Source organism: Cygnus atratus, chromosome 21 (assembly GCF_013377495.2).
Source record: "Cygnus atratus isolate AKBS03 ecotype Queensland, Australia chromosome 21, CAtr_DNAZoo_HiC_assembly, whole genome shotgun sequence".
In the NCBI taxonomy this organism is placed as follows: Eukaryota; Metazoa; Chordata; class Aves; order Anseriformes; family Anatidae; genus Cygnus; species Cygnus atratus.
Window position 1 is genome coordinate 1,111,113 of NC_066382.1, and position 25,411 is coordinate 1,136,523.

The following is a 25,411-nucleotide window of genomic DNA, read 5'->3' on the forward strand; positions in this document are numbered from 1 at the left end:
GTGCCTTCTCACACGGCTTAGAGTTCCCATCTGTCCAGCAAAATTACACTTTTCCAGACGCTCAAGGCCGAAAGTGTTTTCCCATTTTTCATACGGGGTTTGGTTCCCCCCCACCCGTTCCTTTTACTGTGTCCGGTCTCCTACTGCCGCACCCCGGAGACCCTCAGTTGATCTCTCCCTCCGTGAATTCCTCTTTTATGGACTGTTTGCGTGACTTGCAATCTGGGAGGTCAAAGCCAAAGTCCGCCCACTCGTCGGCCCCGCCGCGGTTCGGGATGGTGATGGTGTGGCGCACGCGGAAGTGCACGGCCTCCATCACGCGCTGCCGCTGCAGCTCGCCGGAGCTGCCAATGGAGATGGTGGAGGCGTTGCTGCTGGAGCGGATGAGCTGCTGGGCCCCGTAGTCGTGGCTCTGCTTGAGTTCCTGAAGACCTCTCCAGATGATCATCCTGTACTGCTCCGGGATCTTCAGTGCTCCGAGATCCTGGAAGAACAAGGATTCTGAGGCGTGCCCACAGGTGGCAGAGGTGCGAGCACTGCCAGGAAGGGGCCCCAGGACCACGGCTCGTGGCTCAGAGGGGACGTGGCCACCAGGACCGAGCACGAGGTCCTGGTCCTGGCCCTCCCCATGCCACAGCACTGAGCCCAGGGGTGCTTCCACGAGGGGCATCTTCTCACTTGTAACCGACTGCCAGCTGACCACTTACAGTTTTATTTGGGGACAAGGGGGTGGTGCTGTACATTCACTGTTTCACATCAAGTTACAGTGAAAATGGGAGGAATCCCATTGGATACAGGTCGCGGAGCAGCACGTGGAGCAGCACGTTGTCTGCTCACGGGGCGCGGACCCAGGAGCCTGGCTGCCCACCCCCGCGTCTCCTCGGGTCCCGGACCAGGAGGCTGGGCTGGCACCAGGTAGCCACCGCGTGTGGGCTTCGGTGGCTTTGTGGGATTTGGTGCTTTCCCTGAGCCCCGCTGATGGGGGCTCGTCTGGGTCCCTCCTGTGTCATCTGTGCCACTGATGCAGGCAATAGGGGGCTTTAACGGGCATTACAGGCTGTGGTTGTAATGCTGAGAGTTCGATCATATAGCAATGGGGGGCTGCACCACCACAAATCCCTTGGTAGTGGAGAGCTGCCAGAGCACCGTGTTAATGCCAAACACAGAGACTTGTGTGAATGTTAACTGGAGAAGACAGCGAGTATGCAATTAGTAATTACAAATCTCAACTTGGACAGACAGTTCAGCAACCTGATACAAAGTTTTGGCCGTACCAAATGTTTCCTTTGACAGCTCACAGGTAATAACAGCGTTAGTTCAGAAAATGGTCCAAAACCAGGCTAGGATTATGCAACTGGCCCCAGCTACCAATGAAAAATCATTGTGTTTTCAACAGCTGCATCACCAAAATGTGGTCTCTTACTTTATTGTAGCTGCTGGGTGGAAGATAACTACTACAAACAAACCACTTGGGGGCAAAACAGTATCAGGGCAGAAGCTTTGCCTTGGCCAAAATACTGAAAAGGATTTAGAGGGCTTGCTATGGCTCCACGGGTTTAAGTATTCTCTTCTCGTTACCCTGACGGATGGGGAAGTCCCTGCCTAGACGCTGTCCTAGGCTCAGCAGCCTCAGTATCGTCACCGAGAGTCTGCGCTTTAGCCAAGAACTGCAGTAGCCAGCTCCTCTCCTCCCAGCAGCGGAGGGCTGACACACAAAGAGCAGGTACAGCTAACACATGTATCCCTATTTTCATTCCAGCTCTTGCCTAACCTGTGCTATTTCATTCCGGGGTTGAAACAATTGTTCCCACAACGCAGATACCCTGCATTTGACTCCCTTCTTCACCTTCTTTTGTCTTACGTGTTAACAGGGGAAGACTTCAGATCAGATCTAAAGGTCTGATTTAAAACACGTTAAAATACAATGGAAGTGTTTCTGCTGATTCAGAGGGCTTTGGATTATTTTGCCGAGTACCTCAGCTTTCCTTTCAAAACCTACTTGAGGTCTGGTTTGGGGATTATTTAGCTCTTTTCAGATGTCCCAGAAAGAACAAGTGCACTGAGTTATTAATTTGTTTCTCCCCATTAGCCTGTGAGCTTGTCAGACCTCGTTTCTGACAGTTTGTAAAAAAACAATGGACAGACAATTGTGGTTGCTACCAACAGCTGAGCTACTGCTAAATCTGAAGGACTAGAAGGGATGAATAAATGAAAAACACAAATCTTGGGGAGCATAATTCTGTAACAGGTTGGTGCACAGTTTTTCCTTTCCTTTAAAACAGTTTTGTCCTCGCTTTTAAGATCAACAGCTGATAGAAACAAGTGGTAAGAACAGATCTTCCCAAAGCATTTACCTCTATGGATAGGTTCTGCAGATGGTAAATATTCTGTAACCCTTGTGAGGTGAAATAGTCGATGCAGTTTGGACACCCCAATCCTGTTAAAAAACTGCAGAAAAAATTTGGAAAATAAAGTGGCATTAACTTCTCACGAATATAAGCTGTGCTCTCAACCGTCACTGTAGTGGCAAACCGTGTTCAGCTCATTGAAAAGGCAGGAGGAGACTGCAGCGAGCTGCTGCTGCCTCCAGCCTTGGCAACACTTCCAAACCCCTGCAGTACAGATGGGATGTGGGCAAATGAGTGTAGGAGGGAACTCGCTTGGGGATGCTCTGAATGCTTGGCCTTTTTTTTTTTCCTCTGGCTGTTGCAGTCTAAAGCGTGACCTAAATTTCCATTAATGTCAAAATGAAGAATGGGACTATGTTCATTCTAAATATTACTTTCTTTTTCTTTTTCCCTCTCCTCGTCTTCAGAGGCTTCAGCTGAATAACTTACACTGAATAACTGGAGGGAGCTTGAGCTAGCTGAGGAGGGAGAGGGGGGCATGCCTGGTGCAGGGGTGCTTTGCACATAGCGCTGGGCTGCAGCTGTGCAACTGGTGACTGGATGTACAGGCTCCCCAACCTTGGTAGGATGTCTGTTGAAACATCTGTGTTCTTTTTAAAGACAAACATTACAAAGTGTCTGCAGACCCGTTATCGTATTCCTCATGGAAAATAAACCACGTGGACTGAGTTCCAGACATCACTGATGAGGAAGGGGAAGTTCACAAAGCTACGTGGCAGTTTGACATGCAGGAAAAGATTCTTGTTCAGGTGGATTTGATTTTTAAGTAAGTAAGGATGGATTACCCAAAGGTCTATGAGGGCAATAGATGTTTCTAACTAGTAGGTAGCTGGGCTTTGATTTCTGAGATGAGAAGAATGGACTATGTGATTTCATGAGCAGTGATTTCTCAGTTGGAACCAGTGGCCAGTTGACCAGTTGCTAGACAGATCCGAAGGTTAGAGTAAGGGACAACAGCAAGAAACATCAGAGGACAACACAAAAAGGGCATCAGATGCCTCTCCTACCTGACGAGGCTGGGATCAGGGTTGTAGGGCGGAGGAGGGGTGCAGTGTGATCCCGAGACCATGGACTGGGACGAGTGGCCCCCGTTCATTTCTCCGTTGGGTTGCATGGGGTGGCTGTTTAGCATTCCGGGTCCTAGGCAGCAGCCATGTCAACGCAACAGACAGATCAATTAGACGTAACCCACATACTTAGAACAACCCTGTCCTCCTCGAGGAGCCTACTGCCGGGTGGGCAGGCACGGCCTCCACGAGCGGGGAGCGCCGTCTCTCCGTTGCGCCTCGCAGCTGCCGGCCCCGCAGCTCGGGGCGCGGTGGGGACCTTACCCATGGGCCCCAGGCTGGGCGCCGAGCTGGAGCTGTGCTGCGGTGGCTGCCCCACCAGCTGGTTGACGGAGGGCAGCTTGTTGATTCCTCCTCCGTGGGCTTTGTTCATAGGGGAGAGGACAGGACCGTAGGACGAAGGCGTCTGCAGCTGACTCCTGCTCAGGAAAAAGAAGGCAGGGGTGAGCGTCCAGCAGGGAGGCGAGGAGCCAGCCGGCCTCTCCCCAGACCTCCCTGTGGGCTGACCAGGCTTCTGTGCTGAGCTGTCAGGCAGTTGCTCTGAGAAAGGCTGGTCTGCATGGAGAGCAGTCCTGGACAAACTGCAGAATTGGCTGGGCTGCGTGTTTGTCAGGTAACAGCCGCGTGTGTCTGCAGAAACCCCTGCAGATGGAGAATTCACTGGGGGCAGGCCCCTTAGTAGGGTTCGTACCCGATACTGTAGCTCATGCTTCCCAGAATCCTGTAAATAATCCTGTAAGTTGCTGCTACTGCTTGCAAGGCCACTCCAGGGGACCAGATCTCAGATGCATTTAATGGGCTTCTGCACCCAGCCCTGGCATCTCCTGGCAGACATTTGGGAAATCACTCCTGTGTTTGTCGGCACTGGGAGGTGCCCTCACCAAGCGCCACTGGTGCTGCTGGGCACCTACAGGCACAGACATGGGAAGACCCTTGGTTTTGAGGAAGAACTAGACTGCCCAGGTTTCTTCCATCTCATCACCGCGATGGTTTGGGGGCTGCCTGAGGGCTTCCCCCAGCCACACGGCTGAGCCAGGGCAGCCCCGCAGCCTCCCTGCGCCGTGCTGCCCGCTGCAGAGCCGCACCGGCTGGCACTTACTGCCTCTGCAAGAGCTGCTGCTGCTGCTGCCGGTAGGAGTCAACCAGCTGCTGCGGGACCAGCTCCACCAGCTCCAGGCTCTCCTTTATCTTCATCAGGATCTCGAAGTTCTCCCGGCCCCGCACCTGGAGGACGGAACAAGCCCAGGTCTCACCTGGCCACCTTCCTTGTGGACCCTTTTTTCACCCAGCCATGCAGGCACAGTGTCACCACAACCAGGGACTACTCAAGGGCCCACAACACAGGCATTTACAGATGCTCTTGTCCTCTAGCTCTCTTTGCTTAACCCCCGTGCCTGCTGGCACGTGGGAGACCTGCAGCCCCATCCTTCCTGAGACCGCGTCCCCAAGGGGTTTCCCTCAGAGGGCCCAAAGCACCTCCAGCCACGGCAGGCAGCTGCTCACCACCGCGGCTCACCGATACTTACAGGCACATAGTACATCTCCTCCTCCCCGTGTCTCCGTTTCTTAATGCCAGTCCCCAGTGCTGGGATCCCCTGGGGGCTCTGTTTGAACGCTGGAAAGGAAAGAGGAGGAAAAATGTTAGTGGAAAATGAAAGTCAAGTCTGGCTGGGGGAACAGCTGTGTCCTCCAGGCACACGGGGGGGTTGTGCAGCCCGCAGCCGTGGGGCAGGAGCAGAGCAATGCCCTGCAGTGTTTGCAAGCCTTCACTGGGAAGAGTGAAATAACCACTTCTAAGAGAATTAGCTTGACACATGCCAAACGTGTGCTCTCATTCAGGGCTTGTGGCTTTAGGATATTTTTGTGTGTGTTTTTGATGAAAATTCCCCTTTTCCCTCATTTCCATTCTCCTGGATGTTTGTAGGCTGTCCCTGGGAGAGCAAACACAGCTGAAAACACCTTGCTTCCCTGCAGCATTCAGGCTCAAGCCATGCAAGGTGCTTGCTGTTTACCTGTGTTCTGGCATCGAAGACGTCCCTTTAAAAGACTAATAGCAAAGAACAAATATATCTGGACAGGAAAGCTCTGCACTAATGTCATTGCACTCTGGAGGGAATAGGTCCTACTTCTGGGATTTGAAATTTAGTTGAGCAAGATCAAAGCATCATGTCCCAGTGCAGGTTTGGGCCTGAACTTCTGGAGCACGGTGATTTTGGTTGTAATGGGAAAGGTGCTAAGGCAGAAGGGTCTGCAGCCCTCCGAGCAGCAAGGCAGGCTAGGAGCTTGGGACTGCGATAGAGCAGAGCCCTGAGCCACCCTCCCTGTCCCAAAAAGAGGACTCACTGCGTTTGTTGGCGTTGCCGTTTTTAGCTGCGCTCTCATTCAGGGCTTGCTGCTCTCGGTAATGGTCTTCATCGGCCTTCCGGTCCCTGCCCGGACAGGCACAGATCCGTCCCTCAAACGACCTCCTTCCTAGGACTTGGCCACTGGGAGGAGAGAGAAACCAATGAATTTATTTCTGCTAGGGACGTTCAGCTGGGCTCAGTCCAGCAGTGTCCTTCTGGGTGTGGGGCAGAGGAAGGCTTCAGCTGCATGGGGAGAAACCAGCGTCGCGCTGGGTCCCGCCCTGCTACCCACCCTCTTCCTAGCCAGCAGAAAGCAGCCTCTCCCCCCACGCCAGCAGGGACAGTGCAGGGACAGCCACTTACTCTCTCATCTCCAGGGTGATGATGATGAGGATGGGTCTCCTGTTCATTCCTCCCACGCAGCTGCTGTTGCACATGAAGTTGTAGAGGATGGTGGTGAACTCGGTGCCCACCTGCCCGGGAGAGGGGAGCGGACGCTGAGCAGGGAGCCGGGGGCAGCCCTCTGGGCAGGGCTGTGCCCCCAGCGCCTTTGCAGGGTGAGCAGAGGAGCCCTGGGGGGTGCTACCGTGGGGGCCCAGGGAGGGGAAGGGTGGTGACATGGCCCTGCAGTGACGGTGACAGTCCCAGCTGGGGAGAGGAGACTCTGCAAGGGCTGTGGGGTCTCTGAGGGCCAGGATTGGGAGGGATTTCCCTCTGCACCCTACTTCCCAGGAGCTGGGCTTGCTCTGGGAGCTGGGAGCAAGCAGGGGTGGCCTCATGCCATTGCAGCAGGCCCCCTGCCCAGGACACAGATCTGTCTCCTACAAAGCAGCCCTGCCGCCAGCGGGTTCACCCCTCGGCACAGGGACCAGCGCTGGGTCTGCTCCCCACCACCCCCGGGGCCGGCGGGGTACCTGCGGGGGCTCGTAGGGCACCATCACGCTCTGCCGTCCCGTCACGGGGTCGTCCACGTACTGGGAGAGGTTGTTGCCCTCCACCCGGATGAGGTGGCTGGCTGGGGCTGACTGGCCTGCAAGGCAAGTGCTGGAGTCAGAGGAGCCGTGTGAGAGCTGCAGCAACCCCCCGAGACCTAGGGGCCGCCGTCCAGGTGCAGAAGCACGGTGAGCAAGCCTGGGCTGTGGGGTTTGTGCTGGTCCCAGCTACCCAGGACCCGGCAGTCCCAGGGCCTGGTGATGCCACGTGGCTGCCCAGCTTTGGGGCCTGCCGGCCGGGGCTGGGGCTGCTCCCCGCGGGGGCGATGCCAGCACTCACCGTCGTTGAAGTCTCGGCCCAGCTCGTGGTTGGGGCAGCGTTTCACCACCTCTGTGACGTGCTCGGCCTTCTTGTAGACGGGCATGGCCCGGATGATGGTGCCCGGGGGCGGCGGGGTGGACACCTTGATCTGGATGGGGCATGTCTTGGCGATCTGACAGTAGAGTTTCTTCAGCAGGGGGGAGTACTGGAAAGGAAGAGAGAGCTGTGTCTGCAGAGCTTGGGAGCAGGAAAGGGAAAACACGAACACGTAGTAAGGGCAGCAGGATCCCTGGACGTCCGCTGCCCCTCGTGTGAGGGGTGCTGTGTGCTTGGGACCCGTGTCCCTGCCGGAGGGCTCGAGCTTGGCCAGCCCTGCCCACAGCGGCCGAGCCTGCCCCAGCCACCCGCCTACACCCTGCGTTTGTTCTTCAGCTGCTGGCTTCTCACTGAACGGGACTGGGAATTCCCAGCCTACGAGGATGCTGGAAGCTCCCCTGGTGTCCTCAGAGGGGTGCTGCCAGCAGACAGCAGTCACATTTTCAGCAGGAGAGGGAAGAGCAGCAGGCATTCCCAGGGCAACGTCTGTCTGAATGAGAGACCTGCAAGGCAGCCAGAAGTACCACGAGCAAAGTTCACGCCCTCTCAAGCAACCTCTGTATGGACCAGCTCTGCTTCGAACAGGCACACGGGAAGCACCGAGCCCCTGAAGGAGCTGCTCTCAGCACTCCTTCCCCCTCTGTCGTGCCCGTCCACCAGCTCAACCATGAAATGTGCAGGCCAGAGGCACTGTGAGCTCTGCTGCGGTGCTAACCGCAGTGCGCACGGCTGTCCTCCGTCCTTTTGGTAAGTGGAATTAAATTCACTCTGCACTGTGCGGAGTTTGCCTCTAGCCACAAAGCACTGCTTCCGTGGTGTAAAGCTGTTACGGTGTAAATCCAGCCAGGCACCAGTGCGGGCAGAGCGCTGCAGCACCTCGCCCCGCGCCCAGGCAGCGCTTGTTTCGCCGCAGCCCTTCGGATCCAGCCACCGTCTGCCTGCTGAATGCTCCGAGTGAACCGCCAACGTGGCAGCAGCCCAGAAAATTAAAATAATGGCTTGTTACAAAACCAATTACTGCCTATTGTATCGTAACCACTCCGGGGGTGCTGTGCCAGCGCGAAGATTCCCTGCGTGCCGGGGGAGGAACCGCAGCGGCACTGCCCGTGCTGCTGTGACGCCGCGCAGCAGGTCCCTGCCCTGCTGCCACGCATCCCCTGTGCGTGTCGGGGAGAGGCCACAGGATCTCGTGTGGAAGCTGTCTCTGCAGTAACTTCTTGCTCAGTACTTTTTTCTCCCTAGAAACATACAGTTTTAATGCACAGACACAACCAACTGCTTGATGCAGCGCAGGGGAGGGTTTCCCAGCCGGCTGAGGAAACTATGCTTACCATTGCATAACAGAATTACAGCTAATTATGCAAAACCTCAGAGTTTGATTATGTCTAGCAAGTGCGATGCCGAATGGGGTTTCTCCTGACCATGACTCAATTCTTCACTTGCAGTGATAGCAGCAGCTCACAAAGGGACAGGCTGGGGCAGCCGCTGGGCCAGGGCCGGCACCGGAGGAGGATGCTGGGCAGCAGCTGGGGATCGCCCCTGGAGTGGTGTTTTTGTAGGAAATGGGTCTTACGCACCAGAACACTCCTTGTGTGGACACAACAGGGGTTGTTCGATCACCAGCAAGAGACAAACTCCTCTTGCAAGAGCAGCGATCGTCCCTGCACGGTGCAGCCCCGTCTGGCACGGGAAGGAGTTAACTGCTGCCCCCTGCCCTCCCTGCTCAGGTGCGCTGAGTTGTGAGGGCAGAGCCTACAAAAGGCACCAGGCAGCACCCTAATTCCAAGGGGGGTAGCAGCATGTGTGAGAGCTAGGGATGGAGCACGAGAAGAAGCAAGGGAGCGCTGCTTTGTGAGGCCAAACCTCCCCAGGGCAGCGGGGGAAACATCTCTGCTGGTGCTGGAGGAAGCCGGAGATCATGGGGGGCTCTGAGCCCTTAAAGGTAGGGACAGCCCACAGATATGGGTCCCAACGTGGGGTTGCTCTCGGGTCTGTTGGTGCTCGCCCTGTGCACAGTCCCAGGCCACCTCTTGGGGCGATTTGGGTCCCCACGGGGTCAAGTGGCAAGTGGCTGTCCCAGCCAGGAGAGGTTTCAGCGCCCACCGGGGCGGGAGGGAGCTGCAGGCTGAGCAGGGGCGGGGAGGGCACAACTCATCCCAACTCCTTGCCTTCCTGTAAACGTGTGTCTGGGGCACACGTGCGAGGAGATGCGGTTCCCTTCCGCCTTGCCAGTGCCATGCTGTTTTCCATCTCCCAAGGAATGTGTTTGCTGTGCGAGAGCCCACCCCTGCTGCACGGAGCACAGCTAGTTCCTGCATGGCAGGGCATGTCTCTGCTCAGAGGGTTTTATCTCATCCCCACAACACTCGCTTTATGCCAAAAAAATACCACCGTGCAGAATATTTGTGAGGATGTTAAAGCTTGTCCTGAGCCATCAAAATACAGGTGTGCAAAGGCTAGCGAGGCTCCTGCTGCCAGCGAGGTGCGGCGTGACGGCCGCTGTGCTTTCCCCATGGCACAAGACCTGCCCTGAAGCAGGGGGCACTGGGGCTCTGCAGCAAGCAAAGCAGCTTGCACGCAGGGTACGAGGGTATTTGGGGCCCGTTCTGGCAGAACGGGAGCCTGGCAGAGGTGCAGCACGTTTCCAGCAAGACGACAACGCCAGCACAGCAAGCTGCAGGGCAGAGGAGGCAGAGCAGGAGGATGCTGTGGCTGCTGGAGGCTGTCAGTGATGTGGAGATGTGACACGAAGCTGAACCTGCAGCAAGAATAAACCCTGATTATCTGAGGGATACAGACTTGCCAGCAGACAGAAGATGCTCGGTAACAGTGCCTTTCACCAAAACCCCTACGTTTTGCTTGGATTCCAGCTAACTCTGACTACACAGTGACTCCAGGGTCGGATCAGCTCCCTGTGTACCACCAGGGATTGTGCCGAGATGGAGAACGCGGCTCCCTTGCAGCACCCTGGGTCCCCTCTCTCCGGGTGGAAGAGAAGCTTTAGCCCACGTAACCTGCTCTCGGGGGTGCACTCAGGATTCAGCACTCCCATTTTGAGGAGACGCCATGGCAAAACAAGGGTTATTTGGAGGGGGCTCTTCCTTGCCAGGTGTTAAAATACTGACAACTCCTGTCAAAGGATCCTTTCATGTAGACATTCCCGGGCAGTCCTCAACATGCCTGGGAAATAAAACTGCTCTGGAGGAGCAGAGGTGCATTATGGCAAACTCTTTGGTAACAAATTCTCTCATTATACCATGTTATGACATGGATAAATCTCTGTTAAATAGCACAGCGATTGCCCCGCAGGGAGAAAGGCTGCCGCTCAACACAGGCATGCCTCCGCTGATAACCTTATCATGTCTTAACAGCTCCAGGATTGCCTTCAAAGATCCTTCAACAATAACAAACTATTCTTTTAAGGAACTCCATGCTGATAACTCTGGGCAAGAAGGATCAGGGCTGCGTCCCGTGAGCCTGTGCCCACAGCGCAGGCTGAGCGCGGCAGCACGTGGGCCCCCTGCACGCTCTGCAGCTGCTGGAGCAAAGCGCTCCCCGTCCTGCAGCCCCAGCTTGTTCATGGCCACCATGGGACTGAGCATTACGTTTCATTGTGTGTTTACAATCCAGAGACTCTACATCCCCAGAGTATATTTCCAGCCACATTTTCCATCCCAGGCCGTATTTTCAGCCAAGAAGAGCAATGTGCGCTCTCCCTAAGGGACAGCAAAATGCATGTCCTGTTCAGGCTCCAAGCAGAGAGGCAAACAGGTGCCTCTGCTGCTCTCTGGTAATCTGTAGTTGCTAATCTATCACCAATAATCCAGCACAGGTGATTTATGTGCAGGCTTGTGCTATGTAATGGCTTTGAGTACCTGGTGCTTCATGAGCCGCAGCTGAAGTGCGTGCACCTGGCTTACAGAGAGCACAGAAAGGTGCTGAGCCTTCCTCAAGTGCAAAACAGGGCGGTTGCAAAGCGAAAAGCCGAACCCAGGAGACCGAAATACCAGCATTTATCGCATGGACTGGTGCCGTCACCTTGATGCTTCACAGGCTTCTTTTTGCCATGGCCACTTCTCTGCGATCTGGGTGAAGGGCAAGCCTCTGGCTGCTCCCTCGTGTCCTGCCTGTTTGTTCACAGCTTTGCAAGCTGGCAGCAGCCACGACTTCTGCTCTCGCCCATGCGTAAAAAGCTCCCGTTGCTGTCCCAGGCCGGGCTGCGCCCCCAGGAGCAGAGGTTCCTGCGGTGGGGTGGGAGCGTGCTGCAGAAACTCCTTGGCCCCCGGCCAGAGGAGCTGTCCCTGGTATGTGGGAAGCGAGCGCGGCCGGGGCTGTGTCTGCGGGGCGGTGTCAGAGCCTCGGCCGGGAGCAGCACCCCGGGGACGCCCGAGTGCAGTCCCCAGCGTCACCAGTGCTGGTGCAGCAAGGCTGAAAGATGTCGATCCTGAGACTTCTCCCACACCTACACAAGTCTGAGTCTGTTCTGCCTCTGGGCACCTCCTTCCTGTGCCTCCAGTTCCCGGTCTGTGCTTCGGACCGTCGGTATTGTTCTTCCAGCTCTTTTTGTGTCACCTCTGTGCGCAGACAGACGTCGGGCTGCCTGTTACCGTACGTCTGCGGAGCACAACAGGTTCACCGCAGTGTGGCTTGTGGCTGACAGCACAGTACAAACAGCAAACAGGAGCAGCCTGCCCTAAGCTTCCATAAACCTGCAGGATGTACGTGCCTGTTTTCTTCCTACAGTCACGGGGCTCCCGGTGTCCGCATACCCTTGTTTGCTGCAGTGGAAATACAACGGCACCTGCTGCTGCTTCTTCCCTGCCACTGTAATGTCTTGTAGTGCAAGTCCAGAGCAGTAAGAATTAACGGAAAAGCAAAATTATTTAAATGCCAGCAGTTCATCAGCACGAACCTCTGTTTTTCTAGGGACTTGCTATCCCAAAGGGTCTCTGGATGGGACTTGTTTCACCCCTGTGTTTGAAACGCAGCTGCTCTTGGGTGAGACTGAGACCCTGCTGTATCCACGCTGAACACAATGGGACACAAACACGCCGGAGTGATGAAGCCCCGCGGTGTAATCGGCCCCTGTGGAGACCCCTCAGTTCTCCTTTCCAGCAGTTATCTCGGTACCATTGCCACTGCATCCAAGGAAATGTTTTGTGCGCTACAAGGTTCAGGGGACCTCATGCCCCACAGAAATTCAGGGAGACTAATGCGGTGGCAGCTGTGAAACGGCACTGAATTAAGTCTTCAGATTCCTGTCCGTTCACCCCTGCAAACATCCCAGACCCGCTCTGGAAGAGGCCAGTGCCCTGCTTGGACCTGCAGCTACCACGCAGTACACGAGACGGGAGAGGTGTGTTTTCCCCGTGTATGCTAAGAGCCTCACTCAAGAAATAGCCTGAACCTTCTGCGTGGAGAGACCTAGCAGAGAAGTCCATCTGCCTGCGCTCCTCCCAGGGCAGCAGAACCGCTAGGAGGATGTGTCCCAACAGATTCGGAGCTGATAAAATCTTATTTATCTTCAACTGTTGACACCGAAGCGTCTAGACTTGCCTGCTTCGGGAGGGCTGCAGCCAAGTCCTCCTTTCTCTCTTGAAGGAAATGATTTGCTCAACAATTACTTTTTCCACAAATCCTCCCCCCTCCTCCCTACCAGCCTTCTCCTCCTCCTCCTTTACATTCCACTCTCCTCATTAGCTCTACTCAAGACGTGTCCAGGACTGCAGTCAATGGATCCCAATAAAGCCACTAGCCTGGCAAGAGAGAGAGAAGAAAAGTGCTGCCTCCGGCTGCTAATTTCCTTGCACTCCCTAGCAAGCAGCTGCGGAGCTGCATCCTGGGACAGGTTTGGACAGATCGCAGTGGAGAGGTGATAATAATGTGTCTGTCATCTTCCCCAGACATGTAGCATCTTGCAAACCGCAAATACCGTTAACCGGCTCGGACGAATCTGTTACGACAGATCCTGGAAGACATGCCGACTGCAGGGCTTATTTTTCCCTTTCTAATTTTTTTTAATAACCATTTTTTAATCACTAGCCTATACAACTTCTCACTGAGTTGGAAATTCCTCCCGGCGTGACCTCGCTGCTCGTTTGCTATGAGCTAGGGTTCGCATACGTCCAGAGCATCACCGGTGCCAAAGAGGAAAGCCCCCACGGGTGCCGGACACATCGGGGCTCAGCATGGAGGTGCTGTGCCGGGGGTGGCTGTAAGGGGCTGCGACAGCACCCACCTGCCTGCGTGTCCCTGTGGCACGGTGACGGGACCTGGGCTTTTCTCCAGGTGCCTGCAGAGCCCCAGCGTTCTTCTACCTTCATTATCGTGCTGCTACTCCTAATTAAAATCCCTTGGTTCACCCCCAAAGGACTCCTCTCCCTTCCTTCCCTGGTGCGTACCTCCCTAAAATAACTGCCAGCCGGGATCACTGCCTTTCTTAGTCACTGCCTCAGCAGCCAGCGCTGGCGCACTGGGGGATTTTTTAATCGTTTCTAGTAAGTCTGCCTCCTCTACGCATCTGGGTACTTGGGTCCTCTGACCAAGCCTGCACCGGAGCTCAGCATCATGCAAAAAGGAGACCAGAAATCTACCAGCTCGGCTATTTCATGCTGCGTTATGAAGACTGGACGTGGGAGAGAGCCAGGGAGGAAGGGAAGGCGAGCCCGCGTGGAGCCGTCTCCTCCAGGGTCTGGTGCTGGCTCCTCTGGGCGCGCGCACACGGGAGCGGCCCAGGAACTGCTGCGGTGCCCAGCCCCGCACGGCATCTCCTCCTCCAGGCAGCCAGCCCGAGAAGGTGCCTGGACAAAGAGGGCCCCAAGCAGCCTTGCAGGTGCAGCCGTTGGGTACCGGCTCTTCACAGAGCTCCGTGGGTCCCCACCAGCTGTGCTCGAGGTGGCACAGCTGCCCGGGAGGTGTCCTCCTCCGTGCCAGTGCCTAGCTGGGCTCCTGGCAGACCAGGAGGGAGCTGGCCAAAGCCACTGCTGCTGCCTCACCGCAGCATGTCCCCGTCCCCTCTCACTTCCCAGCCGTCCCCGTGGGACAGCGCTACCTTCCCGCTGGAGAGGCGGCTGCCAGCAAGTCGTTCCCTTGACCTGTGCATACCATGCACGTTCAAGATAGTGGGGCTGATAGTGTGATCGTGTTGGAACATCGCACACCAAATTCCTTCGCCTTTTTTCTTAATTCCATTGTGTCTGGAGCTCCTGGAGCCTCATCCACGCCCTGCAAAGGCTCATGGAAAGCCTCCAGTGGGCTGGCTTCAATGGCTTTGGAGCAGGCTGATGCTGAGGTTGCTTTCCTATTTCTGGCATGCCAAAATACCCATGCTCTTCTGCACAGCTACTCACATAAAAACAAAGATGTTTATGGCTCAGATGGAGAGCACCGAGCTACGCGTGCCCTCGTTCATTTCTAGGCTACTGCTGTTGTACAGATACTCTCGAAAATGTGGTAAGCTGCCAGAGTTTGAAGCAATTTCTACAGATTCTCCTGAAGATTTCCTCCTCCTCTTTACAGCTGCCTATCTCAACGTACTTCAGAGAGCAACCAGCAAGGAGAACCTCCCTCCAACGACACCAGTTGTTTCCATCCTCCCCTTTCAGCTACATCAGAGGAACCATTTCAGCTCCCTGTCTCCCAGTGCAATATTTATGGAACCACCGGAACGGGGCCAGCCAAGCCCTCCCGGGGGCCGAGCACGGGATGCCGACTGGTTTGCTTTGAGTAGTTGCTCAATGACATCTGTGGTAGCAGGGCTTCCTCACCTTGCCTCTGACCCTCTCCAGCCACGGAGCCTTTCCATCACCGGCTCTTGGTGCCCCGGAGCAGCAGGCACGATGCTGTACGTGGCCTGGGCACCACCGTGCGCACTCACTGGGGTAAGGGGCGCCCCGTTCCCTGCGTAGCGTGGGGCTCGTCCCCCTCTTGCAGCAGGACAAGCCCCCAGCTGCCAGCACCGAGGCCTTGCCCCTTTGCAGCCAGGCCACAGGAGGCCAAAGACCCCATTAACGCTTCTGCGAGTATTTTAAAGGGGAGGGCGCGCTGATCCACCTCAAAGCAGACTTGAGAAAAATACTAATTATCTATCAGTTACCAGCTGGCCGGCGTGGCGAGGGGCTGCCTGCGAGAAAACAGCCAAGATCGGCTCGCGGCTCTTGCATGTACGGGCAGCTCCGGGGAACCGAGAGCCCTGATAGCTTCCAACAAACAGGCAGGCTGCCGGCGTGCCTCGTCTTGCACAGCCCCAGCTCCCTGTCCTCCTCCCAGCCCCATCGGCACAGCCTGCTGGAGGGGGGCTTCGAAAACCTTATTTTCAGCATCTGTTCTTCGCTCTCTGCTGATAAGAGGCCATTAAAAATGAAAATGAAGGCAGTGGCAGCCTTGAGGGCTTCGTATGGAACAGGCTAGCACAGTGACTTCGCTTCAGAGTTCGGTGCGATTCCCAAAAGCTGGGCTGGATGCGGTGGTCAGGGCCAGCACGGGGACTCAGGACCCCCCCTGCCCACCAGCTGCCTGGCATCCTTTTGCAAAAACAGAGCTGTTTCTAGCAAATGTGGGCCCCAAATTCATGCTCAAAGTCTTCAGCTCTATCCATCTGTCCGTTTCGTAAATTCACCTTTTTAAGGCTAGAAAGAACAAATTCTGATCCTCTGGTTGGATTTCCTGCACTGTTTGCCTAAGCTCTGTGCCTACTCATCCTGGATGGAGCCAACAATATCTGCTTGAAGTAGAGCTTATCTTTCAAAAGATATGTAGACTCTTAATTTAAATACTGCACGAGTTGGAGAATCCACCACATTCCTTGGTAAATTGTTCCTATGGTTAATTATCCTCACTGCTAAAAAATTTCCACCGTGTTTCTAGTCTGAATTTGCCTGGCTTCAGCTTCCAAGCACTGGATCTCATTATGTCTTTCTCTATTAGATTAAAGAGCTGTCTGCTATCAGAAACCATCTCCTGTGCAGGTACTTGCAGACTGCGATCAAGCCACCCTTACTCTTCTCTAGGAGACCTTTTATGCCGTACGGTATCTCCCTACAAGGCATCCGTTCCAAATCTTTCATCTTCTTTGGATCTCCCTCCCAAACCTTTTCTATTTTGTCAACAGGCTGTTTGAGGTGTGGACACGAGCTGCGCACACTCTGCGGCCGTGGTCTCGGGGGTGCCGTGGTTGGAGGCAGCCCCGCTCCCGGTCGGTGACACCGTCCTGCCCAGACCACCCGCGGCGTGGAGAGCTCGTGTCCACGTGGATTCTCATCCAGGAGCCCTAGGCTCTCAGGATTCTCCCTTCCTAAATGTGGGAGCCGCGTTCACCTTGTTTTTGTCTCACCTGTTTGCCATTGTTTGCTTGAGCTGCACATACAGGTCTCCAAGCCTACGGGTAACTGCGTGGTAGGGCTCCATGGGACCGCAGAATATGGGATGTGATTCCCTGCCACGTTCCCTTTTCCAGCGGTGACCTATCCATCGGTGTGAACTGTGCTATCCGAGGACGGATAACTGTAAGTGTCCCAGAGGAATATCCTCCGGAGGGATTCAGGCTAAACCCTTCAGAAATAGGAGTCTGTTAGGCTACATGCTATGATTGTATCAAAAAAACATGTCAAATCTTTTGACAAGGCTGTTTACACTGAATTACTTGGTTTGGCATTGCCTGTGCTCCGCCAGTTCTTTTTTGGCTGGACTGTCAACGATTCAGCCCAATATTGCAAGAGGCTGCTGGAGCTGCTGGTCTGACAAAGCCTTGCTCTCATGGTGGATTGCTCCCCGGGGCTCTGAAATGATGTGGGACAAAGCCGTGCAGGGAAATTTGTGGCTTGGAGCTTTCTTAGTGTGCATCATTTGGTGCAGTGAGTCTTAAAATATTCAGAAGCCATGAGGCTTCCTTAGCTACCAATGAAATAGCAAATGTATTTTACCGCTTTTTCTTTCCATGTGCAAACCACGCACGTCCTTTATCACACCAGGATTGTTAATTCAGCTACTCTTGGCAAGGATTGGGCCATTACTGAGCTGTCCGGTGTCACTGTCCCCGGTCCTACTGACCACAAGTTTTAGCTTTCATTGCCAGGTACCTGTATTTCCTAACAGCTTTCCCGTTCTTCCTTGCATGCCTCTGTATTCATGTTCACAACTTACGCGGAGAATCACACTGCATACAAACATCAGTATTTGTATACTGACTGATGGGCAATATATAACGTATGATGTTTTGCTGAATTCGTCCCTGCTTTCAACCAGGATGGATTCTTCAGACGGCAGTTTCAGTGCAGATTTTGAGCTGAGAGGGAGGAAGGAAGCAGCCCTCTCTTCCAGCACAAATATACAGCGGCACGGCTGGGACAGGAGTGGGAGCAAATCTGACCGTCAGCGCAGCAGGACCTCGGGCAGGCAGCGCCCTCAGGGAGCCGGGCAGTCTGCGGTCCTAGGGAGGTCCTGCGGTGCCGCTGTCTCAAACCAAGCATCCCCCACGCTCTCCTGGGTGCAAGGCACTGCTGGCCCTCCTGCTCGCCGTGAGGCTCAGCAGTGGTGCAGTGAAAGCTAGGTTGGGACTCAGAAATGTCAGCTCCTGGTGCTGGCTCGTGGGGCGCATCCTCTGCGGGGCACGTACGGCTGCCCACAGCGTGTTTGCCAAGGATCTCTCGTGTCCCAGGGCTTCCCCGAGGTTATTGTAGCACTGGGTGCTCCAACATCCAAAGGAGATCTTAATGCAAAGGCTTGAAAGTAAAAGCCCTTCCTGATCAGCACAGCTCCCAGCAGGACACAGCAGCTACGGGATCGCAGGCAGTGCAGGGCGATGCTCAGACAGGCTGGGCTACGTTCAGCAAGAGTCAAAGACCCTGGTTCCCAACCACTTCTTGTCTGCAGAGCTCCCTGTGCTCGTGACAAGGCTTTGGACAGGAGTTAGCGCTGTGCAGGTGATGCCCAGCGCAGGCTTCAGCAGCTGAACCAGGACCTGCCGCACCCTCTCCTCCCAGCGCATCCCAGGAGCGCTGGGGCACTCGCAGGCTGGGATGCAGCCACCAGCAGGACGCGGCATCACCACTGAGGATGGCTCCAGCGAGGGAGAGGTGCTGTCACAGGCTTGCTAACTGCGTGGGACCAGCTCAGGAAGCCTCTTGCTGCTCCCTCCTTTGCCGTTTTGGGGACAACCAGGCAAAAAGACCTCCGTGGCTTTTTCAATTTACTTCCTGCAGTTGCAATGCACCTTGTCTGGGATAAGGGAAGGGTCTTCCTACTACGTTAAAGGCGAGCAAGGTGTATTTTCAATAGGTGCACCCTCCATATTTTGGCATGCATGAACCTATCCTGTTGACAGCGCTGCCCAGGGGAATCCTGCAGTGCCCAGCCTGCCCCAGCCCCACAGACGTGCCCGCTGCATCCCCCAGCTGCCTCTCTAGCCTGTCCAGCCAGGGACAGTAGCAAGCAAGCACACGACATTTCCCTGTCTTTTCCCTCCACATCAGGACAGCCGGGTGAGACACTGCAGTGGTGTGTGTTTGGTTTCCATTCCGATGTTCTGCTTTCCAAACCCACACCAAGGAGCACAACTGTCTCCTTTGGGTCTTTACCCATCACGGCTGGCATCACCCCGAGTGGTTCAGCAGGATGTCCTGGCTCGTGGCTGCTCCTCTCTCTGGATGCCTCTGTGGTTTTGAGGTTTTGAGGCATGGGAATACCTCTTTTGAACACCTCTTTTCCTGTGCAGCTTTACACTTAACTGGCAGGAGCTATCCCCCAACACGGGTACGAGTGGGATGGAGCCACGTCCTACCCTGAAGACCTTCAGACCTAACAAATGCATCCTTTAGCAACAGCTTGCAAGGAAAGACTGAAAAAAGTGATGGACCAACCACTTCCAGGAGGGCAAGCTGTATCTAACCATGGTGCTCGTCCTAGCCACGGGCCAGCACAAGTCTGCAGTGAAGCCGCAACCTCGGCTGAATTCAAGTGCCGGTTCGCTGACAGCTTGCTGGAGACGTGGCTGCCGCAGCGAGCCGAGCTGTCAGCGCGGTGCTGCGCTGCTCCGCTCTGCCGTCCCCTGGGGGGGGAGGCAGGGACTCCTCACCCTGCCCGGGGGTACCTACGCTGAGTGCAGGGAGCGGTGTCACCGTCCCTGCAGCACTGGGGGCGGGCAGCACCCCGACACGGGGCTCCTCTTGCCCAGGCCAGCTCCTGGTTTCACAGGAAGGACGGACACAGCGCTGAGGAGGCTGCTGCAGGCTGTCCCGTCCCGTCCCGTCCCATCCCATCCGTATGCTCCGTGGGCACAAGTCCCAGTGCTGTGCCAGCACCCACACGGCAGTGAGCTCGCCGCGTCCCTGCACTAAAGCATCCCAAGACACTTCCTATTTTCCACGGAAAGGACTTTCTTAGCAATTAAACACATCAGCTTCCAAAAATAAAAGTCGTTATCGCACCTTGAGCTGACGCGTCGCTCCTGGTGGGTTCTGCCTGTCTCACCATAATGTCAAATGACAGCCTCGGAGGAAACCCGGTCGCTCCCTCTTTGTGTCACTTGTCTCATCTCAGCCTCTCTGCTCCGAAACGTTCCCTAAGGAGCACAAACGCCCGCCACAGGCATGCCCACGAGGAGCTCTTGTAGGCGTTCAGGTGGCAGTGAGGAGGGCTAAAGGTGCTCACCGCATGGCAGGGAAACCTCCATGGCAGAAATGCCTCTGGTAACAGCTGCAAGTGCTGCTGTTAAAAATACAGACAGCATTACACAAAACCGGGAGCAGGACTTCATGACTTTTTTTCCACAAAAACAGCTGTCCTACGCTCAGGCTAATTCTTGATCGGTGCAGAGGACTCCCCTGCCTGGCTGTGGACATGGGGGAGGACTTTTGGCCCAAAGCTGTGCTTCAGCTCCAAAGTACCAAGGTGCTGAGCCCACATCGCAGGCGCGTGATGCTGTGCAGCCATCCCTTTGTGGTTAAAAACCTACGTTGTTATTTTGTTGTGACTTCCAGAGATTGAGTTACTCTTCTGATACAGGATGAAAGGGGACTATACATGAAAAGCAAGAACTTAAGACAAAGCTAAGAATGGCCCCAGCAGATCACAGCAAAGGTCCAGCTCACCTCCTGCCTCACCTCTGACAGCAGTTGCTGGAAAATGTGTCGGGAATTGCCACGAGAACGCGCCAGGCACTTCTCCCTGTGCATTTTTCCAGCTTTGTGATTTTTATGGACATTTATCCTCACTTTAGGGAATTCCTGCACCGGCGGTTATATTCAATCACCGCGTTTAACGATCCGTTTGGGAAAACAAACGAAAACCAGCTTAAAAGCGAGCCCTGATGTTTCCTGCACGCTTTGCTTTTCAGGGTCACCTGTGCAGGCAGAGCCCCCGCGTTTTAGGCTGTGCACGAGCCAGTGTGCCCTGTGCATCCCGCCGCGAAACAGCACCCGGGCACGCACTCACGTGTCTGCGGCAGGCTGGCCGAAAACGCAACCTGGAGCAGCAAGCATCTCTCCAGGGGAGTGAAGAAGACATGCAACTTACTGTCCAGGTGGCCGACTTGGCTGTGCTGGATTGCTGGAAGGTCACCTCGAAGTGGTGGGGACCCGGGTAGTCAGTGTTGGAGGGGATGACGGGAGCTGGGGACATGGCGTCGAAGGTTGAGCTGGGCTGCGAGTAGGGCGAGTGCGTGGGGACATTGGAGGTGTGCTCGGAGCTGTAGGGGCTGGTGGAGGCTGCTCTGCTGCCGATGCTCTGATCCATGCTGTTGTTGAGCAAATTAAACTGGGACTGGAGGAAGGGAAAAGGGGAGGAGGGAAAAAAAGAAAACACCAGCCAGTTTAGAGACATGGAAACCTCAGCTGCACTTCTTCAGGACTTCGGGTGTCCTGTTACAGCCTCCTTAAAGGGCCAGCGTGCGGGGAAGCCAGCCAGGGGAGCTGTTCTGGGTCGGAGTGGTTTTTAAACAGGTCACCACTTGTGTAAAGGATGAACCTAATGCATGTAAGTCACCCCCTTCTACCAGCCTCATCCTCACTGGAGGCAGCCAGACGCCGAGATCCCCGGATTTCTCGCACGTTTGGCTGCAGATAACTTTTTTGTTAGCAGGGAGCAGGCATGCGTTTTTGGGGTTTTGCTAGGATAGGAGCAATGTCCTGTTGCACCGAGGGGGGGGGGGGGGGACGATGACCGTTGCACTATGAATTCTGCTAGGCATGGACAACAGAAAGGCTCTTTTTGTCCCCAAAGTTAAGCAGGTTCTCAGAGGTTTCCGGAACCTCACCAGACCCATCAAGGTTACACGTTTCCAGTAAAGGACTGCTCAGTGCCGCACCTCCACTGCAGTAACACCAGCCAAAACCATGCCCCACAAAGCAGGGCCAGAGCTCACGCAGGGCAGCAGGGAACCGAGGGTCCCTCAGCGCTGCTGGGAGCCACTGGGAGCTGCTGGGCTCCGTCTGGGATGCGGGATGCCGGCTGCCCCGAGCGAAGACCTCGCTCCTGCAGCGGGAAGGAGATGCCCTGCCCCAGTAGCCGGAGCTTCGTGGTGCTGTGAATCGCCTGCACGGCTCTGGCACCCGGCGCTAGCCCCCGGATGCCTCCAGCTGGACCCTGCGAGCAGCTCAGCCTCTGCAGAGCCCTGCGTGGTGGCACTGCCCGCCCGAGCTGCTCGGTACCTAAAACCTCTGAGCAGCCACCTTCTTTGCCAACAGATCGTTCCCATCGCATTTCTGAAAATCCGACCTGTTATCCAGACATACTTTCTGCATTCATTCACTTCCCGTGCATGTGCATGTGCGCACCGTTTCTGGAAGGATTTCCCTGCCACGAATATGAAGAAGGAGCTCTGAATGGTGGTTTGTGTAATTCATTTCATAGCTGGGGTGTTTGCTTTTAGTGGCTTTCACTGATGCAAGTTTAATTTGGGGAAAACCTCAAACCTACAAAGTGCATGGCTGTGATGCAGCACACTGCAAATAAGGTCACAGAGCAAACTTACCTATTTACACATCTACTGGCTCTTGTTCCATGCACGCTGGGCCAAAACCTGGCTTTTTACTTTTTATTTTTATTCTTATTCATCTTCTGAACAATTATCATCAGATATTTCCAGTAAAAAGCTGGCAGCTCTTTTATCTGCAGGTGTAGCCTCAGCAAAGGACATTCTCAAAATTAGCGTGGCTAAAACGGCCTTAACCTTTCATCTGAAAATCAGACCTTTTTTTTTCCTTTTTCTGTGGTAGACAGGTAAACTAATACTCAAAATTCAGAAAAAAAAATCCCAAAGTTAGCTGCTTCGCCAAGCAGGTAGAATGGTTTTCCCCCAAATCTGCAATCCCCGAATTGCTCAAGGGCTGTCCCCCGGCTGCTGAGCACCACCGAGGGCAGCCCTGGGAAGCCGGGAGTCACCAGAAGGCAGCGATGCTTGTCAGCCCTCCCCTGGCCACGAGCAGCAGGCTCGGTGATCTGCCTTTTCCCTCGGAAGGCTGCCGGGCTGCGAGGCTCACAACTTAGGAATCAAGAGACGTGTTTTGACTTGGGATCCAAACCTCACCCAAATGCGTACGATGTATAATGGCTTAAACGCAATCAGCCTTCTCCAGGAAAGTTCTCCTGTTGTCTGCATCTCTCGCAAGGTCGTTGGAGTCTGTGACTAACTGGAGGAATGCTGAACAAGATCCGACATGCTTTTACAAATACAGCCTTTTTCTCCCCTAAAAACATGTGCATAAACCCCTCTATTCCTCCTCGCTGCTCTATAAATAGCCCTGCTAACGATACACAACGCCCATCCGGGCTTTCCACAATCCCAGACTTAACCTGGAGAAAAATTTACAAGAAACTTCAGCAAAATGGGAATTAAAAGTGCCCGTGGAGAGCCGCTGCCACCCAGCTGGGAGCCTGCCCCGCCGCAGCCGGCTGTCAGCAGGACCCCAGGGACGGGGCAGCCCTGGTGACCGGTGACACTCGGCGGGGCTGGGAGGTGTGAGGCACTTCGCACCGGCGGAGAAACACAAGAGGAAAAAGGATTGTTATTTTTTAGGGGAGCACTGCGAAACCGCAGCCCGAATAACCCGTGGCAATTGAGATTGAACCGTTTTGTTCTCCTGCAGTGACCGGGACATGGAAGGGCTGCAGGGAACCCGCGGAGCACACACCCTGTACCCAGCCACGGGCGGTTTTTTAGGAATGAACAGGGAGAAAGTGCACTTCCCTCGACGAGCAAACAAGCCGACTTTTAGCACTGACACTGCACACGCATGGACATAGCCAGACAAAAGCAGGCTGGGTTCGCACCGCCAGGCAGCTCAGGAGCGGGTGCCGTCCCAGTTACTCATATCCTGTTGAAATGGGAAATAAACAGGAAGCTTTTTGCCTCCTGGCGATGCCTGCTGCTCGGGAGCTAGCACTCTGGAGCTGCAGCGTAGAGACGTAAGGCCTCCCCTGGAAATGGCAGGAAGAATGGCTGGAAACGTGCAGCGGGAAGGGCAGCTGGAGAAAGGGGCCAACTTAGGCCATTGTCCTCAACTGCAGTGTTCTAGTTAATTTTGGTTAAAGTGAAGATGTATGACACAAGAGTGCTTTCTCCTAGAAAATTTATCTCCTGAACTAAGTGAATCGGGTTCATTTGAGTCAGCTGATGCTCGGGCTATACAAAGGTGGGAGAGCCAGCTTTTGCTGATTAGAAGATCTCCTTAAGCCTTTTTCACCCCAATTACTACTATTCCTCTGCATGTTTTATGGGGTTTTTATAAGCAGTCTCACTAGTCTATCTGGCTCATGGTACATTTTGGTTACAAAGCAACAGGCGAAGCCCGCAGATACCCGGCAGGGATACGCAGAGCCAAGTGAGTAAATGACTAACTCGTCTTTTAAGACTGAGTAAATTTTGGAAACATTCTCTTAGCAGGCCAATCCAAGCATGGGTGTTTGTGTGTATGTATGTCAACAAATCCAACGCAGTGCTTGTGTGTGTATATATGCAAATATATGTATGTGTGTTCATACACACACCTATATAAATATCCACATGGCTGCAGTAATGGCATCCCAAGCAGCAGCATTACAAAGAACCCAGTACATACATGCTTCTACTATTCACATAAGACAAAAAGGAGAAATGAAATAACTCCTGCTTGGGAAGTGCAACGGCACACCTTTCTGTCTATAACTGCATCTGTATCTAAGGTTTTTTGAACACCAGACAGCAGATCCAAAAACCTTTTGACTAAGAAAGCAGCCTCAGCTCTTAAGGACAGGGATGAAACTCTGCTGCCTGTAAGCACAGGTGCTATTTCATCTGCTCTACCCTTCCAGCCTCTAAGCCATGAAAGGAAAAGCTGCCTGGGGATGTGACACATGCCAGGAGCTGCAGTGCCCGCACACGACAGGTCCCTGCTGAGAGGGGAACCAGGGCTCGAGGTGCCAAGCACCTCCGGGCTCTGCAGGCAGCGTTTTCTCCTAGGGATGCTCACAGCTGCCCTTCGCCTTCAGCCGGGTTTCTCCAGTGCAGGCACACCCCGGTTTGCATATACAAGGGGTTAGGGAGCCCGTGCCCATTTACGCAAAAGGTTTAAGTCACCCTCTGCAACGCACAGCACGGGAAAACACGAGAGAAACGCGCACCGAGCCGATGAAGCCGCGACCATCCCAAGTGGGCACAGCTCATTCTCCTCATGCTGCCGACTGCCTCCGGTGCAGAGAGTGCTGGGTCCAAGAGGTGGGCCCCTCCGGAGCCCCGTGTCCCCGGCATGTCCTGGGCAGCGGCAGCACGAAGGCTCCGCGAGCAGAGCCAGGGCACGCGGCCGCAGCACGCTCCTGCCACGGCGGCAGGGCACGACTCCAGGCAAGGAGCAACAAGGCAAAACCCCTTAGCAAAGAGAAGCACCTACCGTGGTATAATGCTGCATCGGGTCGCTGATGTACAGCATTTTAGTCTTCGTGGGAGTTACAGACCAGTGGGAACCTTCCCGCCAGAGGAGTCATGGGGTCGGGGGGCGATGGAGCAGGCGGCCGGGGAGCTGCGGTGCCGGACCATGGGGAGCGGGGCCGCGGAGGCAGTGCCAGGGATGCTGCACTGGCCACCTGTGTGCGGTCTGTTGGCTTTTTTGCTTTTTTCATCTCCCTTAGTTCTGTCAACTAGCTGCATCCAACAACAAAACGGGGCCCACCCCCTTCTGTCCCTCATGACTATTCATTAAAGCGCGGGGCAGGCCCCAGCTTGCCCAGCGATGGACTAGGCTGTACCAACCATCCCCACCGAGGGGAGCGGGGG

At 54.9% G+C, this 25,411-nt stretch overlaps 1 protein-coding gene across 4 annotated transcripts; it reads right to left on the reverse strand.

Moving 5' to 3' along the window:
- Positions 1 to 163: 163 nt before the first annotated feature.
- On the reverse strand, positions 164 to 25,067 carry TP73 (tumor protein p73). Of its 4 annotated transcripts, XM_035557518.1 has the most exons (12): positions 25,029 to 25,067; positions 20,680 to 20,925; positions 7,093 to 7,279; positions 6,735 to 6,850; positions 6,184 to 6,293; positions 5,819 to 5,961; positions 5,002 to 5,090; positions 4,575 to 4,699; positions 3,740 to 3,894; positions 3,416 to 3,548; positions 2,355 to 2,448; positions 164 to 484 (listed from the first exon to the last, which is right to left on the reverse strand). In XM_035557518.1, the coding sequence occupies exons 1-12, from the start codon at positions 25,065 to 25,067 to the stop codon at positions 164 to 166; spliced, it is 1,758 nt and encodes a 585-aa protein (XP_035413411.1). The 4 variants fall into 4 exon arrangements, with proteins under 4 accessions (XP_035413411.1, XP_035413410.1, XP_035413414.1 ...); XM_035557517.1 differs by lacking the exon at positions 25,029 to 25,067 and having other exon boundaries at positions 3,740 to 3,891; positions 20,680 to 20,913; XM_035557521.1 differs by lacking the exons at positions 3,416 to 3,548; positions 3,740 to 3,894.
- Between the last annotated feature and the right edge of the window lie 344 nt (positions 25,068 to 25,411).

Bases quoted from the DNA above. Each gene is read 5' to 3' on its own strand.
- TP73 (XM_035557518.1), bottom strand. From the start codon at position 25,067: ATGCTGTACATCAGCGACCCGATGCAGCATTATACCACG. The intron at 4,700-5,001 runs GTAAGTATCGGT...TCCGTCCTCCAG, and splicing joins AGGAGATGTACTATGTGCCT to GTGCGGGGCCGGGAGAACTT. The intron at 2,449-3,415 runs GTAGGAGAGGCA...TTTTTTCTGCAG, and splicing joins CCTGATCCCAGCCTCGTCAG to TTTTTTAACAGGATTGGGGT.